Source organism: Heteronotia binoei, chromosome 4, assembly GCF_032191835.1.
Source record: "Heteronotia binoei isolate CCM8104 ecotype False Entrance Well chromosome 4, APGP_CSIRO_Hbin_v1, whole genome shotgun sequence".
NCBI lineage: Eukaryota > Metazoa > Chordata > Lepidosauria > Squamata > Gekkonidae > Heteronotia > Heteronotia binoei.
In genome coordinates, this window is record NC_083226.1 from 153,502,219 (window position 1) to 153,521,171 (window position 18,953).

The 18,953-nt window shown below is 44.2% G+C and overlaps 1 protein-coding gene across 1 annotated transcript in view; it reads left to right on the forward strand.

The window, feature by feature from the left end:
- The window catches only part of PLCXD3 (phosphatidylinositol specific phospholipase C X domain containing 3), a 139,471-nt gene that overhangs the window by 96,619 nt on the left and 23,899 nt on the right, over positions 1 to 18,953 (forward strand). Inside the window, exon 2 of the mRNA XM_060236041.1 lies at positions 951 to 1,659. Within this exon, the coding sequence (XP_060092024.1) occupies positions 951 to 1,659 (709 nt within the window). The remainder of the gene's footprint in view (positions 1 to 950; positions 1,660 to 18,953) is intronic.

An 18,953-nucleotide genomic window follows, 5' to 3' on the forward strand; every position in this document is an offset into this window, starting at 1 on the left:
AGGTTTAGGGTGGATAACAACATGGACAAAACAACAATTAAAACTTACAATTAAAATCAAAGCAATATAGAACAATACAAGAAAACCATAAGAAAGTTATAAAACCATAGATGGCTGTTTCAGAATGAAACGACAGATTCTCTGGGTTCTCATGTGGTATACAACAGTTCCAGGTAGGTTTTCCTCAAAGGGTTAAATTGAGCCCATAGACTACCCTATATATCACACTAAGTCGGGAAGGTAGTGGTGCAGCAACTGGCATTCTTGGGAAAGACTATATTTATTTCCCCAAGTATCCTGACTAAATTTTCCCCATGTAATTTAAGTAGGCGTTGGTCCTATGTGACTTGGTTTGATACAATTTGGAATTGTTCCTCATTTATACTGAAGAAAATCAGTCTAGGCACTAGTTACTCTGTAGCATCAAGGGCTTGCAAAAAGGGGAACTGAGTACTTCTCAGTGCTTAGTCATATGCAGAAGCAGCAGTCAACTGGGATTCAGCAGTGTTGGAGAAGAGTGAATTGTATCTGAGGTGTCAGTTCAGTGATGTTTCCCTCTCTTCTACCCCCTGCAAATAATGTGCTTTGATATCCGCTCAGCCCAGTGCAAACGAAGTACTATCTCCTCACTGACTTAGCAGGGTGCAAACTAATGCTTCTTCATGTAATTCAAGTCAAGCACCAGAAGTGCAAACCAGTCAAGGACAAGAAGTATATGAGCATAAAGAAAGTACCTTCTGAATTTAAACCTCTCTGATTCTCAAGTCACAGATAGTATTTTAGATGGGCTGCTAGAGACATGGTTTGATTCTCAGTAGTGACAGAGGAGGCGGGTGAATTGAAACCATATTTTGATGAGAGATTTGGGCACTCTTGATGTGTGTTGTTGATCACCTTTCTCAAACGCTGCACTGATTTTTCTTTTAAGTGTTGTTTTGTGTTATTTTTAGGGTCTCATGATTCATTTAGCTTCTACATCGATGAAGCCTCTCCAGTTGGACCTGAGCAACCAGAAACTGTCCAGAACTTTGTCTCCGTGTTCGGAACGGTGGCTAAAAAGCTGATGAGAAAATGGCTGGCAACACAAACGATGAATTTTACAAGCCAGCTGGCAGCAGGCATACGATATTTTGATCTCAGAATCTCCACAAAGCCCAGAGACCCTGACAATGAACTCTACTTTGCTCATGGTCTGTTCAGTGCCAAAGTCAATGAAGGTCTTCAGGAGATCAGTGCCTTTCTTGCTGACCATCGTAAGGAAGTGGTCTTCTTGGACTTCAACCACTTCTATGGAATGCAGAAGTGTCACCATGAAAAACTGGTCCAAATGCTCAAAGACACTTTTGGGAGTAAAATGTGCCCTGCTATATTTGCTCATGAAGTTTCTCTCCAGTACCTCTGGGAGAAGGATTACCAAGTATTGGTATTTTATCACAGTCCAGTGGCCCTGGAGGTCCCATTTCTATGGCCAGGACAAATGATGCCAGCGCCATGGGCAAACACCACAGACCCAGATAAACTGATCCAGTTTCTCCAGGCGTCAATCACTGAGAAAAGAAAGAAGGGCTCTTTTTTTATATCTCAGGTGGTGCTGACCCCAAAGGCTAGCACGGTGGTCAAGGGGGTCACCAGTGGTCTCAGAGAAACAATCACAGAAAGGTGAGTGATTACAAAGACCAAGGTCATTCAGGTAAATGTCACTTTCCTCTGATGTTAGCTCAGCCTACTGGAAGAGGTCGAAGTGTCAGACGTTGGAGCGTCAAAGTAAACGAACCATCATTTGTTGCAAAAGCAGTAGCGTTTATTTGATATCTCAAAGTTCTGGACAGGCAGTCATTGGAACTGATAGCAAGCATTGAAACATACATGGGTTTTAAGGCCTTCCATCAAAGCATTCATAAACAATCCTAAATTCTCACACTCTCCTGTCAGAAGTAACACTTTCTCTGCTCCTTATCACTTGCGGCTCCCTTTCTCACGGATGAGCCCTGCTGGCTCTCCTTGAGACTTGCTATCTTCAAAGGCCTATTGCTTTGTTAATGTTATGCAGAGGAGTTCACAGCATGGGTTAGTAACATTTCTAAGACCGTTTGATATGCAAGGTCTTCTGCTTAACAGTTAGTATTAGGAATTCAGAATGGAGTTAGTCATGTCAAGGGGCTGGTTACCGAGTACATTTAGCATAAAAACGCAGTGATGCTCTCCAATGTCTGACACGAAGAACATCCATTTCTGATTTCCTATCCTTATTGTATATGATGGTTTATAGGCCAACTCAGGGGTAATCTAGTAAAACAAAAACAATGGTTACTTTACCTTGTCCTGATCTGGATGGTGCAGGGTTGCCTGAGCTCATAGAATCTTGGAAGCTAAGCAACGTTGGCTCTGGTTAGTACTTGGATGGGAGGCTACCAAGGAAGCCTAGGGTTCCTATGCAGAGCAAGACAATGGCAACCCACTTTTGAAAGTCTCTTGTCTTGAAAATTCTACAGGGTCACCATAAGTCAGCTGTGATTTGACCACACTTTTCACCACCACCATTTTACTTTGGGGGTAAGGTGGTATTGGCATGAAACGGATTGTGCTGATTGTTCCTGAGTGCTGTTTTTGTTTATTGTTTTATTTTATTTAGTTTCAAAATGTATATCCTGCATTTCTGCCACCAGTAGCTCTCAGGGAGACTATTGAAATTGTGAACTGGTGGCTGGAGGCTGTTTTGGAATGGATGATTAATACATTGAAACTTGATCCCAACAAAATGGAGGTGCTACTGGTAAGGGGAAGGGTCTGACCCTGGAAATGGGTTATTCCCTGTTCTGGATGGGGTTGCACTCCCCTTAAAGGAGCAGATTTGTGTCTTGGGGATGCTCCTAAAGCTGGGCCTTCCTGTTGGCAGTGGTAGTCAGGGGTGGCAGTGGTAGCCAGAGGTGCCTTTCAGCAACTTCATCTGGTGAACCAGTTGCAGTTCTTCCTTGACAGAAAAGATCTATGTGGTGCACGCCCTGATAACATCTAGATTAGACTATAACAATATGCTCTACCTGGGTATGCCCTTGAATACTGCCTGGAAGCCACATTTGGTACAGAATGCTGCAGCCAAAGTGTTGACTGGAGTGGGCTTTAGGGACCATAGGGACAGTCTTCTTCCACCTACATTTGCTTCCAATTTGCTTCCAGGTTCAGTTCAAAGTGCTGATATTGCTCTTTAATGATTTGCTCTTTAATATGACTAACCCTGTAGGGTCTATGACTAACCTAAGGACTGCCTTCTCCCATATGAACCTACCCACTCACTCTAGTCCATACCAAACCTTTAATGGCATAACAGTTGCAAATAAAAATACACAGAATAGAAATATTTAAACATTGGAGATAAAATCAAAATGAAACCGAGCTTACAGATGCATTCAAACATGGTCAGATTTAAATTTAAGGATGTCAGCCAAAACTTTTGCCACAGCCTCGCTAACCTCCCCCTCAGTATCGTTCAATAAATAATAACAGGGTGGCAGAATAGACAAATCTGGGGAGAAAGAAAGCTTGCAAAATAAATCTTTATGGAGATTATGATAAAAGGAACAATCAAGCAATATATGCTGAATTGAGTCGGGAATATTCGCTCCACAGGAACAGAGTCTGTCGCCTAAAGGGACTCAATGATATCTCCCTTGTAAAACTTTGGAGGGAAAGGCATTTAGTCTAGCCAACATAAATGCCCTGCAATTACTTGGAATGGTTAAGTCTGATAGATAATGGGGCATTTTGCCGCAGAAAGCATAAAGACCTAAGGAAGCTGGGGAGCAAATATAAGGGTCTGTTGGCCGTAGTTTCATTTCTTCCAGCTCCCACAGTCTCAATTTAATACGTCTGAAGATATATGACTCATCAGAAGTAAAAAAATCATCAACCTCTATCCTCAACTGGTTAAGTTTGGACATAAGCACTGCTGTCCAGGATGAAATATATGGGTCTCTTTTCATACAATCATAAGGCTCTTAGGATCTGTTCATCCTTGGAGGCCTGTTTCTGTTGGCTGTGCCATCTGAGACTAAATGTGTGCCCACCCAAGGAAGAGCCTCCTCCATCATGGCACCAAAGCTTTGGAACCTTCCCCTGGAAGATCTGTCTGTTTCCCTCTATTGGTGTCTTTCACCAATAGGTGAAGACTTTTTTGTTTCATCCATACCCCCCATAACATTTTTTGGCCCTCCTTTTTAAGAGGGCAACAGTGGGAAGGTTTCTAGGGTCCTGGTCCCACTAGTGGACCTCCTGATGGCACTTGTTTTTTTTTTACCACTGTGTGACAGAGTGTTGAACTGAATGGGCCATTGGCTTGATTCAGCATAGCTTCTGTTATGTTCTACTTTTGTTTATGCATTTTTAATCAAATTGAATGTTATATTTTAACTGTATTTTAATTGTTTAAATGTTCCAGTGCTCTTGTTCGCTGCCTTCAAGTCCTTGATTGGGTGGAAAGTTTGCATAAAAATGTTTTAAATGCATAAAGAAATACTTCAAACCATCACTTAAATCAGGGTTTCCCAAACTTTCCCTCTCCACCCCCCATGGCCCGGTTATTTTAACACTTCTTCGTGGCCCACTAAAATTTGGGGGTGGAGCCAGGAGACAGGAAATGATGTACAAAAAAGCCTAAAGCTCTTGCAATATATTTTTTAGGAAAAGTAGAAGATGGTGGAATTTTGCAATGCAATTTAAAAAATAAAAAATCAAGAAGCACAAGCATCACACAGCAGAAAACTAAAAATATAAAATGCTCTCATTTTGGGAAAACATGAAATGGCAGCCTGAGAAAACATGAAATAGCAGGGCATTTCAAGTTTCTCCCTCCCTCCCCCCAGGTCTATTCAGTTTAGCAATGGGAAGGAAGGAAGGAAGGAAGGAAGGAAGGAAGGAAGGAAGGAAGGAAGGAAGGAAGGAAGGAAGGAAGGAGAGAGACAGGGGGAAAGTCTGACAGAAAGAGAGACAGAGAAAAGGAAGGAAGGAACAAACCGACCTGAAATGGCAGTGCTGGGAAACATGAAATGGCAGGGCATCTCCCCCACCCCCCCAGGTTTACTCAGATTAGCAATAGGAAGGAGAAAAGACTAACAGAAAGAGAGAGAGAGAATGAGAAAAGACTGGCTGACAGAAAAAAAGAAAGAATGAATGAAAGGGAGTGAGGGAGGGGAAGAGAAAGAGAAAGGAAATATGAAGAAAGGAAAGGGGAAGGAAGGAGTGAAAGGAAGGAGGGACAAAAGGAAGAAAGGAAAAAGAAAAATGGAAAAAAACGGGATGGGAGCAACTCACTTTTTGAAATTCTGACTCTCACTGCAAGTGCCTCCTTCTCCCTCCCTTCCCCACTGCTGGTATATTTCCGGCTTTGTAAAGCTTCCCCTCCCCACGTCCTCGGCGAGAAAAATGGAGCTGAGATAATTCAGCGCTGAGGCATGCTGCCAGCATTTCGAAGGAACCGCGCCTGGAAAGTGCGCGTGGCTGATCCCTTCCCCACTGAAGTGTGGGGGAGGGATCAGCCACATGCCCTTTCCAGGCACAGCCCCTTCGAAATGCCAGTGGCATGCCTCAGCGCTGAATTATCTCAGCTCTGTTTTCCTCACTGAGGAGATGGTCGGCCGGGGGGGGGGGCTTTACAAAGCCGGAAATTTACCAGCGGTGGGGAAGGGAGGGAGGAGGAGGTAGGGGTGCTATGCTGGGGGGGGGGAGGTGTGGGGGGAAAGGTGTGGAGGGGGGTGACCGGTTGCCCAATTGGTGGGAAATTGGAGCTGAGCTCATTCCCTGCTAAGCCAGGCCGGCTGCAGGTCAAACAGACTGCAGCCGAAAAGGACGCATGGCTCCTCCCTGGCACTTCCTGGATGGGAAGGAAGTGCGGAGGAGGGAGGAGCCATGCGCCCTTTTTGGCTGCGGTCTGTTTGACCTGCGGCCGGCTTGGCCCAGCGCAAAATGAGGTCAGCGCCGATTTCCCACCGATCAGACAATTGGGTGGGGGTGGGGAAGGGCTTTGCACAGCATGAAACTGACCAGGCTGTGGTGGGGAAGGGTGGGAGAAAGAGGTGCAGAGGCGCGCAACCCTAGGGAGGGAGGCACGATGTGGGGGAAGGTGGGGGAGGGGTGGCCAGGGGACTGGAGGCCCCGTGGCCCACAATTGAGGGCTTCCTGGCCCGGTGCTGGGTCACAACCCTGCCTTTGGGAAACACCGACTTAGATAGTATACAACCACTGTGCATGTCAGCTGGAAAAAATGTTTTAAAATACTTTTCTAGTAAGGGAACAGTTGCTGCAGGCATTGATTTTTCCCCCCTTTTCCCTTCTGTGATTTAAATTTTGTTTCTTACCACATTACTAGGAGAAAATAGGACACGATCAAAGTTCAAGAGCTCAGTTGAGGCTGGAGTAAATCTATGCCAAAAGGCTTTTTCATTGTATTTTTTTCTGTCTGGAATCTGTCTTTATCACTAATGAATGTATTTCAAATGCCAGTGAATAATTATGCGTGAATACCTGCAGATCTGACTTTTGAAGCAGTAACTTGCTATTTCAAGTTTGAACCATACAAGCTGCAAAAGAGCTCATTCTCAATCTCTATCAATGTCTGATTTCCCAGAGAATCAGCTTTTAATTTGATGTAATTGGTAGAATAGATATATCATTTTAAAGTCTTTAAAAGAAATTATCATATCCTCAAAGGTCAAACCTATACATCGGACTATATGGTAACTATTAAGTGCCATGAAACAGAGGCCAAACACAAAAGGGGCACTGCCAACAGGTAACTTTACTTCAATCTCAAAGATAGATCTGGAACTGAAGTCACTAACAAGAATGCAACTCAACTGGAACTGGAAAACATATCTCATACTAAGAGGCTGAATTCAAGAACCCCCTTACTATGAGATTCCAGAAGGGCCAATATACCACTAATGTTCCCATTTTCTTTCTAAAAGCTGTCACAAGGGCCACTTCCACACAGGTTGTTTTCATTGGGTTTGATTCTGTTGGGAAGCAGCTTTTCTTCCTGCTTTCCCACAGCATCATGGTGTATTTGTGATTCTCCCAAGTATAACTGGTATAAGTAACCCACCTTTAAGGGAAGCATTCCTTTCAAAACAGACACATGGAAACAAAGGGGCTGTTGCCTTACAAAGCAGTACATTAACCACTAAATCACAGGCCTACAGTGAGATGGCTATTCTCTTAGATACCCAATCTCTGTGAATTAACAGCCAACTGACTGTTAAAAAGTCAGAAGTTTATATATTCCAGGTGTCGTTAAAACTTTGTATCCAAGCAAAGATCACTCTTGTTTATCTTTTAAGATATTTAAATTTAAAATAAGTCTAATAACTCTTGAAATTAGTAAAGATGAAAGAATCACTATGATACAAAAGATACTTGCAGATGTAAATTAAATCAGAAACAGAGATACATGCACAGGAATTCATTGGCATAAAGGACCACACCCCCTGACATCACTATTGTTTCACTATTGTTTCAGCAGGAGCTCATTTGCATTTTAGGCTATAGCCCCTGACACCAAGCCATCCGGAATTGCACTCCTGTGCATTCCTGCTCAAAAAAAAAAAAAAAGCCCTTACATACATATAGAAGAAGAAGAAGAAGATATTGGATTTATATCCCACCCTCCACTCCGAAGAGTCTCAGAGCGGCTCACAATCTCCTTTACCTTCCTCCCCCACAACATATCCCTTATCCTAGCTGTCCTGTCCTGGATGGCACAGGCTACCCAGTCTTGGAAGCTAAGCAGGGTCAGCCCTGGTTAGTATTTGGAGGGGAGACCACCAAGGAAGTCCAGGGTTGCTATGCAGAAGCAGCTGTGGTCAACCACCGCAGAACATCTCTTGCCTTGAAAACTCTATGGGGTCCCTATAAGTCGGCTGTGACTTAATGCTACTTTACACATGTTGTTGTTGTTCAGTCGCACAGTCAAGTTTGCGACCCCATGGACAAAGTCATGCCAGGCCCTCCTGTCTTCTACCATCCTCCAAAGTCTGCTCAAACATACATTCTAGTTATTTTAAGATAAAATACAGTTTCTGAGATTCCCACCAAAGCATGATTAGATGGATTGATACAACCCACATCTGACAGATTCAGAAGTAGGATTGGCCCTGGATTGATGAAATTCAGAAGTAGGATTGGCCCCGGCAGGGGATCAATCTAAAAGCTATAGAGTTTTAACCTGAATGCTAGCGCGTCCCTGGTGCAATGTGCCCAGCGGCACACTCAGTGCCAGTGGGTTGGGGGCTCCAAACTGGGGGAACCTCCACCCACAGTGGGAGTTTGGCAGCCCTATTCAGGAGTGCTTTGGGTAAAACAATCTTTTATAGGCCAACTAATAAAATCTACACAATCATAACAAAACCTTCAAATTTGTCACTACTGATGGTTTGAGATGAGCATTTCTTTTGCAATCTCCCATAGGATTATATCTATTAAACAGTGAACTATTAGATCAACTTGTTCAGAGATCCATCTATTTAAATTTATCTCTCCTCCAAGGATGGAACATAGAACATAGCTGAGAAAGTAAAACTTGTACATATTTTGCAATTTGGAAATGAAAGTTGTTAGGCTTTCTGTTTGTTCAATCAATGCCTTTAACAAACAAGGGTATGCAACGCAGGGATTCATTGGTTTTTCCCAAGTCTTTTGCAAGCTGACTTTGTTTTTGGAAAGATTGCAGCAAAGCTTGGATGACTTGTAGGGTTGCCAGCCTCCATGTGGGGCCTGGAGATCTCCTGCTTTTACAACTGATCTCTAGCTGGCAGTTTTTTTATTGTTTATTTGGGGTGGCCAAACTTGCTTAACATAAAAGCCACATAGAATAAAAGTCAGATGTTTAAGAGAAGGAAGGAAGGAAGGAAGGAAGGAAGGAAGGAAGGAAGGAAGGAAGGAAGGAAGGAAGGAAGGAAGGAAAAGGTGGAAAGAACTCCAAGCTGCTGGCTGGCTTGGCTTTGAGAAACTAGTTAAGGAGAGAAATGCCTTCTCCAAGCTGGCGGACAAGGCAGTGGGGGCTTTGAGAACTACACAATATGTATGTGTATGTGTACACACACACACTATATCTCTCAGTGACCTTCATTGTTTTTCCTTGTTCACAAACTATTGCTTCAGAGGTTGGCATTGGAAAAACTATTACAGTGTAACCTTCAGAACACTTTCCTGGAAGCCACATTGAAGAGCCCTGAGTAAGATTCTGAGTAGACGTGCTTAGAATGACCCTGATAAATTGCTCTTTTTGCTGTTTATTTCACAGGTTAACATCGTTCTGTTTCCATAGTAAAACTGTCTTTGGTTGGGAAACATGAATAGCTTTTCTGGTTTCCCTTGCATCTAATAGTAACATCCGCTCTTTACATACCTTCAGGTCTCCTTTCATTTCTTGCTACACCCTAATCTTTATTTCATTTTCTAATTTTCTAAACCTCATATGATACTTTTCTCTTATCTCTACTTTTTTCACTTATGTATGGGTGGCCAATAGTATAAAATACCTTCTCATGTGAGCTGCAGATTGCTTCCACGCTGTCTAAATATGAACTTGTGCCAATACATTCACTAGGGGCAAAAAAGCCTGATCTCATTCCTGATTTGGAACTACTAAATTCTTATCTGCTTAAAAGAAACTGATTTAACCTCTACGTTTTATCTACGTTATTAACTCCCAAGAGTGTTGAGGTTGTGAAAGTGTGCTGTCCTATAGTGCGAGAGCTTATTTCTCTGGCTGGTTGAAGAACATTTGGAGTAGTGACTGTAATATCAATTTTTGAGTGACTATTAACAACAGCAGAGAAAAGGTATGATCTTTCAGCTCAGCTGCTGCAGCCTTTAACTCTCCAAAACAAAACAAATCTTTACAGAGTTATTCTTATACTTAGGAAAAGGAAAGGTCCCCTGTGCAAGCACCAGTAGTTTCCGACTCTGGGGCGATGTTGCTTTCACAACGTTTTCACGGCAGACTTTTTACGGGGTGGTTTGCCATTGCCTTCCCCAGTCATCTACACTTTCCCCTCAGCAAGCTGGGTACTCATTTTACCGACCTCGGAAGGATGGAAGGCTGAGTCAACCTCGAGCCGGCTACCTGAACTCAGCTTCCGCCGGGGATTGAACTCAGGTCACGAGCAGAGTTTAGGACTGCAGTACTGCAGCTTTAACACCCTGTGCCATGGGGCTCTTAAATTCCCTTTAATGGGATGTATTTAGTTATTTTGCAAGACTTATATCTTGCTTTTCTGCTTTCACAAGAAGAATAACAAATTTTTAAAAATACATAATAAAACCACATTTTAAAACCATTATATCAATTAAAAAGTGCTAAAATACATGTTTTGTTCATGTGTTAAGTGCTGTCAAGTCGCTTCCTACTTATGGCAACTGTATGAATTAATGACCTTGAAAATGTCCTGTTCTTAAGAAGAAGAAGAAGAGGAGGAGGCAGAGAAGAAGCGATTGGATTTATACTTCGCCTTTCGCTGGGATTCTCAGAGTGGCTTACAATCTCCTTTCCCTTCCTCTCCCTACAACCAACACCTTGGGAGGTAGGTGGAGCTGAGAGAGCTCTTTCAAGAACTGCTCTGGAGAGAACAGCTCTGAGAAATCTTGTGACTGGCTCAAGGGCATATCAGCAGGTGCATATGGAGAAGTGGGGAATCAGACCTGGTTTTCCCCAGATTAGAGTCCATGCTCTTAATCACCACACCAAACTGGCTCTCAGCCTTGCTCAGGTCTTGCAGGCTGAGGCCGCGGCTTCCTTGATGGAGTCCATCCATCTCACATTGGGTCTTCCTCTTTTCCTGCTGCCTTCAACTTTTCCTAGCATTATTGTCTTCTCATAATGTGACCAAAGTATGGCCACTGAGTGACACAGAGTGTTGGACTGGATGGGCCATTGGCCTGATCCAACATGGCTTCTCTTATGTTCTTATGATAGTCTCAGTTTAATCATTTCGTTTCTAGGGAGAGTTCAGGTTTGATGTGATCTAAAATACAGACATAAAACAATAATTGTATATACCAATTAAATATACCAGGACAAACATCCATTTTCTTCTAGTCAGTATTGTCTACTCAGACTGGCAGCAGCTCTCCAGGGTCTCAAGCTGAGGTTTTTCACATCTATTTGCCTGGACCCTTTTAGTTGGAGATGCCAGGGATTGAACCTGGAACCTTCTGCTTATCAAACAGATGCTCTGCCACTGAGCCACTGTCCCTCCCTTTGACTTACATAAATATGTATATAAATTTTGACCTACAATTTGACTTATATTTATATCAAATATTAGTTCTCTTCTGAGTGTGAAAGAAAGGGGAGCTCTCTCTTCTAAGATGGTGGCCCGGGGATCATTTTGTAGAAAAATAGGTGGTGGAGCTCATTAGCATATGCCCCCACCAGCCAAAAACAACCTAATGCAAGAAAGGAGAGCCCTGGGTGAGTGAGGCCTGCTTGGGCTGGGTAAAGATCCAGCCAGCCCAAGCAGGCCTTGCTTGCTTGGACCAAGGGTTTGAGTCAGTATAAGGCAGCTTCATATGTTCAATTATATATCTATATATTTCAAAATAGTACTTCAGTCTTTAAAAGTTCATGCTGCTTCAAGCAAATGATTAATTAACTGTTGGGACCTGAGTCAATTAATTGAAACCGGTGACTTGGACCAGGTGATGCCTCTCATCATCAGGCACTAATATGAGCTTTAAAAAAAGAAAAGAAAAAGTAAAAGGCATCTGCCAAACAGGCACTTTTAGATCATAATTCCCCCCCCCCCACCACCACGATGTTCTTGAGGTAAATTATGCCTCACTGGAAAAGAGAATATATGTACGCAAGCCAGTCGCAAGGCCTCTGAAGATCATTCGACATGCTGATATGGTATGACGGTGTGTGTTCGCGACAAAGCAGCCAGCGCTGATGCTGGGCATTGACGCACAGGCATGGCCCCACCTGTCACAAAGCTGCTTCTCGAAGTCAGACAGGAATTACAAGAGCTGGTTTGTCTGTCCTCCTCGGAATGAAGACTGGCTCATTCTTCCCTCCCTCAAGCAGTGCTGCAGATGTACAATACCAAATCACCACTGTAATCAAGATAAAAAGGAAAGGAGTCTTTGGGCCTCCCCTAAAATGCAGCTCATTGGCCAAGACACCATGTCTGTTTTAGGCTGATAAGGTTCAATTAAGGGCAGTACTGTTGATACCACAGTCAGCTAGTCCCTCTGCTTTAGTAATGTAAAGCAGGGGAGGAGATACTTAATGATATTGCTGGGACACAAGCAGGGGTAGAAGATTTCTCAAAGCTCTTTCCTGTGTTCCCAAACGTAGTCTGGATCAGAATTTTTATACAGCAGCGGCTGGCAAATAGCAGGTCATGAAATAATCTGGTATGCAATTTCTTTTCTTTTTAGATTTTGAGGGAAGATGTCAAGAGCTTTCAGTGTTTTCAGGCTGAACATGCCACGTGCAGTTTACTTGCAAAATTTGTTCTTTGATTCACTGATAGCCCCTGCCAAATTCATTGTAGTTCTTTTTCTTCTTCTTCCCTTCTTCTTTTCCTTTGGAAACAAGCTGACAGGTAGTCAGGTGTCTTTGCTTTAAAAGTGTGCCTTTAAATACTAGATGGTGGGGACCACTTTCTGTGGCTTGCTTGAAAGTGACTAAGCACTGTTGGGAATAAAATAATTATATTTTAAAGAAGAAGAGATTGGATTTATACCGCACCCTTCACTACCCAATGGAGAGCAGTTTACACTCTTCTTTCCCTTCCCTTCCCCTCCCCTCCCCACAACAGACACCCTGTGAGGTGGGTGGGGCTGAGAGAGCTCTCCCATAACTCCTCCTGAGCAGAACAGCTCTGAGAGAACTTGTAATACAATAGCACAGGTACTGGTGTATTAAGCACAAATATATCCTTCAAAACCTCACCGGTTGAATTATCACTCTCACATAAAAAGTGTGTAAACAAACATTTAGTGCACAGTTTATAATAAGTCCACACAGCAAAATAATAGAATGAACACCCACACAGTGCTCCCCCAGACTGTTTTCTAAAGTCACATCTCACAGGCACTGCCTTCAGCCGCTTCTTGCAGTTCAGAATCTGGGTGCAGACAAGGGCATTGTTCTGTACAACTTTTCGCAAAGAGTTCCAAAGACCGTATTTCCTGGATTTCCTACGATTTCATTGGTTTCACCCTTTGTCAGTCTTCTCTCAATGCTGTTTTAACTGGAGCCGCAGTACAAAGAATTCAATCACGGATCAATGCATACATGCGCAAGTCTCTGCTACCGGCTAGGCACTGTTGGGAATAAAATAATTATATTTTAAAGACGAAGAGATTGGATTTATACCCCACCCTTCACTACCCAAAGAACAGTAGTTTACAATCTCCTTTCCCTTCCCCTCCCCTCCCCACAACAGACACCCTGTGAGGTAGGTGGGGCTGAGAGAGCTCTCCCATAACTCCTCTTGAGCAGAACAGCTCTGAGAGAACTTGTGGCTGACCCAAGGTCACATCAGCAGGTGCGTGTGAAGAAGTGGGGATTCAAACTCGGTTCTCCCAGATAAGAGTCCACACACTTAACCACTACTCCAAATTGGCTTCAAACTGAATGGGAATTGAGGAAAAACAGCAACTCATGCTTCCTTTTCTTCCTTTTAATTCATTGGAAAGATTTTGATTTAAAAAACTATTACCATTTCTGATCAGTCTGATAGCAGCAAAATATGTTTTCTAGTGTAAACTTGTTCACTACAAGGTTGTCAACTGCCAGTTTTCCAGTGGTATGAGTGAGTTTTTCTGCCTTCTGGTTGGTTGTCAAATGAGGGTGTTTTTCTTATAGTGGAGGAAATAGGCTGGGTCCTATGTACTTATATTTTATTTCTCTCATTATCTGTGTAACACCAGGGTCTTTGGACAAGACTGAAAAATCCTTTCTGATTCTATCTGAACTTCTCTGAGTGCTTTCCAGTTATAAGGGACATGAGTGGGAACAGGGGGTGTGATTTACAGAGACTTTATCTTGCTGCTGTCTCGGTCTTTTCCAGATACTCCCCCCCCCCATTACAATGCCGAGTTGAGGGAAGGAGAAGAGATTTGTAAATTCCACCTATTGTTTCTCTCATGTTGGAAATCTTGGAGGATTTTGCATGAGATCAGAGGGGATTCTCTAATCTCACACAAAGTTTCTTCTTCCCATGTTATGGAGAGGTACAGATTTGGCCCATGATGTGTCACATGTAACACAACCACACATGTTGGAGATTCTTCTGTATTCTTGGTGCTGGGGGGGGGGGGGCAAACTGGAAGGGCTTCTTGCCCCACTTGTGAACCTCCTGATGGCACTTGGAGGGTTTTTTTGGCCACTGTGTGACACTGGATGTGTTGGACTGTATGTGACACTGTTTTGAACGCTTTCCTTCAAACTGGTTCCCATATAGGGTTGCCAATCCCCAGGTGGGTGCAGGGGATCCCCCGGTTTGGAGGCCCTCCCCCCGCTTCAGGGTAATCAGAAAGCAGGGGGAGGGGAGGGAAATGTCTGCTGGGTACTTCATTATTCCTTATGGAGACTTATTCCCATAGAAAATAATGGAGAATTTATCCACTGGTATCTGGGGCTCTGGGGGCCCTGTGTTTTGAGGTAGAGGCACCAGATTTTCAGTATAGTTCCCAGTGGCTCTCCCCAAAATACTCCCTAAGTTTCAGAAAGATTGGACCAGGGGGTCCAATTCTGTGAGCCCCCAAAGAAGGTGCTCCTATCCTTCATTATTTCCTATGGAAGGAAGGCATTTAAAAGATGTGTGGACCCTTGAAATGTGATGGCCAGAACTCCCTTTGGAGTTCAATTATGCTTGTCACACCCTTGCTCCTGGCTCCACCCCAATGTCTCCTGGCTCCACCCCCAAAGTCTCCTGGCTTCACTCCCAAAGTCCCCAGATATTTCTTGAATTGGATTTGGCAATCCTATTCCCATAAGGTATAATGGAGAATTGTTCTGTGAGTAATCTGAGGCTTTTTTGGGGGGGAGGGGGGGCTGTTGTTTGAGGTAGAGGCTCCAAATTTTCAGCATAGCATCTGGTGAACTTCCTGACCATTAGAGTGGTTCCTCAGTGAAACAGGCTTCCTCAGGAGGTGGTGGGCTTTCCTTCCTTGGAGGTTTTTAAACAGGCTAGATGGCCATCTGACAGCAATGAGGATCCTGTGAATTTAGGGGGAGGTATTTGTGAGTTTCCTCCATTGTACAGAGGGTTGGACTAGATAACCCTGGAGGTCCCTTCCAACTATATGATTCTGTGATCCTTTCCTCAACCTCCCCAAGTTTCAAAAAGATGGAACCAGGGGGTTCAATTCTGTAAGCCTCAAAAGAAGATGCCCCCATCCTCCATTATTTCCATGAAGGAAAGCATTCAAAAGGAACATGGTCCCTAAAGCACATCTTTAGGAGTTCAATTGTGCTTGTCACAGCCTTATTTCCGGCTCCAGCCCCAAAGCTCCCAGAAATTTCCTGAGTTGGACCTGGCAACCCTAAACATGTAGTATGTGTTGTTTGCTGTTTGTAAGTGCTGTTCTCCGGCTCTTCCTGTTTTCCACCCTAATGAAAACTATTTTTCTGTTGGCAACACTTATGCCTCCATCTTAAGCAATTCATGGTGGCCATGGCCTCCTCTCATTTTATCTTCACAAAACACTGGTAGGTAGGCCACCATGGCGGATGAAGATTTTGAACCTGTATTTCTCACAGCCAAGCCGTCTTGTCACAGCACTGCACTGGCTCCGTTAGAAGACACTATTACTTACACTTTCTCTCCAACTCTAAAAATATTACTCTACCCTGTAGCAAGTTAAGAAAGAATGATTTAAGAACCTTTGAAGATAAAGTCATGGCATATGAAAGTTAGAAAAAACTAGGCCAGAACAGATGCCTAAAGAAAGATCATTGCTGCTAACTCTGGTAAATTGAGAAGGCTCAAACTTATTTTGGCTGTGTGTGGATCAGCTTCCTGTGTCCTGAAGCTCGAAGTTTGGGCAGTTAGGAAGAGTTTGAGTTCAGTGGCCTCTTTAAGGCCAACAAAGTTTTATTCAAGGTATGAGCTTTTGTGTGCATGCAGGGCTGGTGCGTGGGAGTTGGCAAGGTAGGTGGCCGCCTGGGGAACCACCTTGCCGCAGGGGTGAGTGCCCTTTCCCCGTCCCTGCTCACACCGACCCCCACAGTGCCGGCCCAGCTCCCTCTGAAGCAAGAGAGGGCTGGGCAAGGGGAGACCGAGTCACACGTTTTCAAAGAAATAGTGTGCAGCTCGGCCCGTCCCTTGTCTGCCCCCTCCCGCTTCACAGGAAGCTGGGAAGAGGCTGCCTCCTTCTTTCTTGTGAAGAAAGAAGGAGGTGACCTCTTCTCGGCTCCCTCTGAAGCTGGAGAGGGCCAGGCAAAGGGGCGGGGTGGATCAAGTTGTGCATTCTCAAAGAAGCAACGTGTGGCTTCTTCCTGGCTTCCTTTGAAGTGGGAGAAGGCGAGCTGAGCGTTCACATGAAGCGTGCACGAGTATAGTCCTTGGGGGGGGGGGCAGGGCCTGTGGCATCAAAACCCCTAGTGCTGGGCCTGTGTGCATGCAGACATCTTCAGATCACACTTCTAGGTGATCTCAGCAAAGTGTCACATGAGCAGGGGAAAGGAGGAAGTGTGGAGTTTTTCTTTCCCCTTGAACTTGTTGCTGGTCTCTTCAGTGAGTGAGTGAGATGGGTATTTTATGAAGTCTGGAGGCTCTGGTTGCCAGCCTCCAGTTGGTAGCTGGAGATCTCCTCAGATTATGATTTCCAGACAACAGATCAATCGAAAATGGCCACCTTGGAAGGTCGACTTGATGGCATTATATCTGATTATATCATTTGCTTCCCCAAACCCTGCCTTCTCAGGCTCCACCACCTCCCAAGGGTTTCCCACCCAGAGTTGGCAACCCTAGGAAGCTGTCTCAGGGCCAGCAGTACACTGAGCCAGGGATCTGTGACTAGATCTTCTAACTTTTTCTTTCCAAACTGAAAAGCATCCACTTGGAGGTGAGTGGATCCCAGATAGGAATTGGGGAGGAGTGAGTTTTTGTTTGATAAAGAAGGTCTCTGTTATGATTAGATGCAATATCGAAGGGAGATTCCTCCTAGGGTTACTGGGTCCCCCTCCTGGCCACTGGTGGAGGGTGGGGGGTGTTGCTAGCTCCAGGTTGGGAAATAAGTCTGGGGGGAGAACAGGGACTTCAGAGGGTTACAGTACCACAGAGTTCACCTTCCAAAACATCCATTTTCTCCAAGGGAATTTATCTCTGTGGAAGAACAGTTGGATTTATACCCCACCCTTCACTCAGAGCAGCTTACAATCTCCTTCCCTTCCTCTCCCCGCAACAGACATCCTGTGAGGTAGGTGGGGTTGCGAGAGCTCTGAGAGAACTGATTTTGAGAGAACAGCTCTGAGAGAACTGTAGCTGGCCCAGGTTCACCCAGCTGGTTGCATGTGGAAGAGTGGGGAATCATAGGGGAGGGCAGGATATAAATATAATAAAATAAAATAAATAAAAATATCTGGTTCACTGTTCTTAACCACTACAACCACACTGGCTCTCAATAGTCTGGGGATGAGCTATATTTCTGTGGGATCCCCTGGTCTCACCTGGAGGCTGGCATCCCTGATTTTCTCCTTAATTGCTAAAGGAGAACATAACCAAACAAGGTCTGTTTAGCAATTTAGGATCAGGTGCAGAACTCAGCATCCTGAAACCCTGAAACCTTTTTTTTAAGTATACTCATATGTAGTCCTTATGGGATTGTAAATAAGTTTAGCAATATGTGGCAAATACCTCATGCAGTATCAGAAGGCTGAGTATTTTTCCAGGGTCAAGGGATGGTACCAAAATATTTTGCATATTTTGTTGCACTCCTCCATTATTGGTAGAAGGATATAGACAAGCTGGAACGTGTCCAGAGGAGGACAACAAACATGGTGAGAGGTCTGAAGACCAAGTCCTACAAGGAAAGGTTGAAGGAGCTGGATATGTTTAGTCTGGAGAGGAGATGACTGAGAGGTGCTTTGATCACCATCTTCAAGTACTTGAAGGGCTGTCATATAGAGCAGGGATCCCCAACTCCTGGGCCATGGCCTGATAGCAACTGGGCCGTGAGTTGTATAAGTGCTTGAAGATGGTGATCATGGCCCCTCTCAGTCATCTCCTCCAGACTCGAAAGGACAGCTTCTGAGAGAGCTCAGCCCCACATACCTCACAGGGTGTCTGTTGTGGGGGGAGAAGATATAGGAGATATCTGAGACTCTGATTCAGAGAGAAGGACTGGGTATAAATCTGCAGTTGTCTTCTTTTTCTTTTTTTCTTCTTCTTCTATCTCTGATTCCCTCAGCCCCAGTGACTGGGTCACCGGGCCCTTGGATTAGGTGTGCTAGAAGAAGGTGCCGCGCATGATGCACACTGTGAACCCGCGGAATGTGCAGAGACACATCCTATCCATCCTAACGATGGCTATTTTGCCAGTACGTCAGTAAAGAGCAGATAGTAATTAACACAAGAAAGCTTTGATTTTGCCTCATCTTGCGTGCATCTCACATACGGCGCTGCTGGTAGACTATTTTTGAGGTGACCTCACTTACTTCCCTCTGCAAAGCGAAAGCTAACACTCACTTCGGTGTGAGGCTAAACTCATTAATGTTTGCAAAGTGCTTTTCTTCTTAGGAAGCCTAGACGCAGGCTTTTGATTTCAAAGAGTAGAGATTTCTCTATTATGATGGCTTTTTTTGTTCCTGTAAGAGTCATTAATCTGATTTTATTTCACTTTATATTGGGGGGGGGGGGAGAATATTCAGTTGTGGGTTTCATTCATCCCCATTTCTGCATGGAACAAAATTTTATATGCTAACATATAAAAGGTGCATAGCAGGA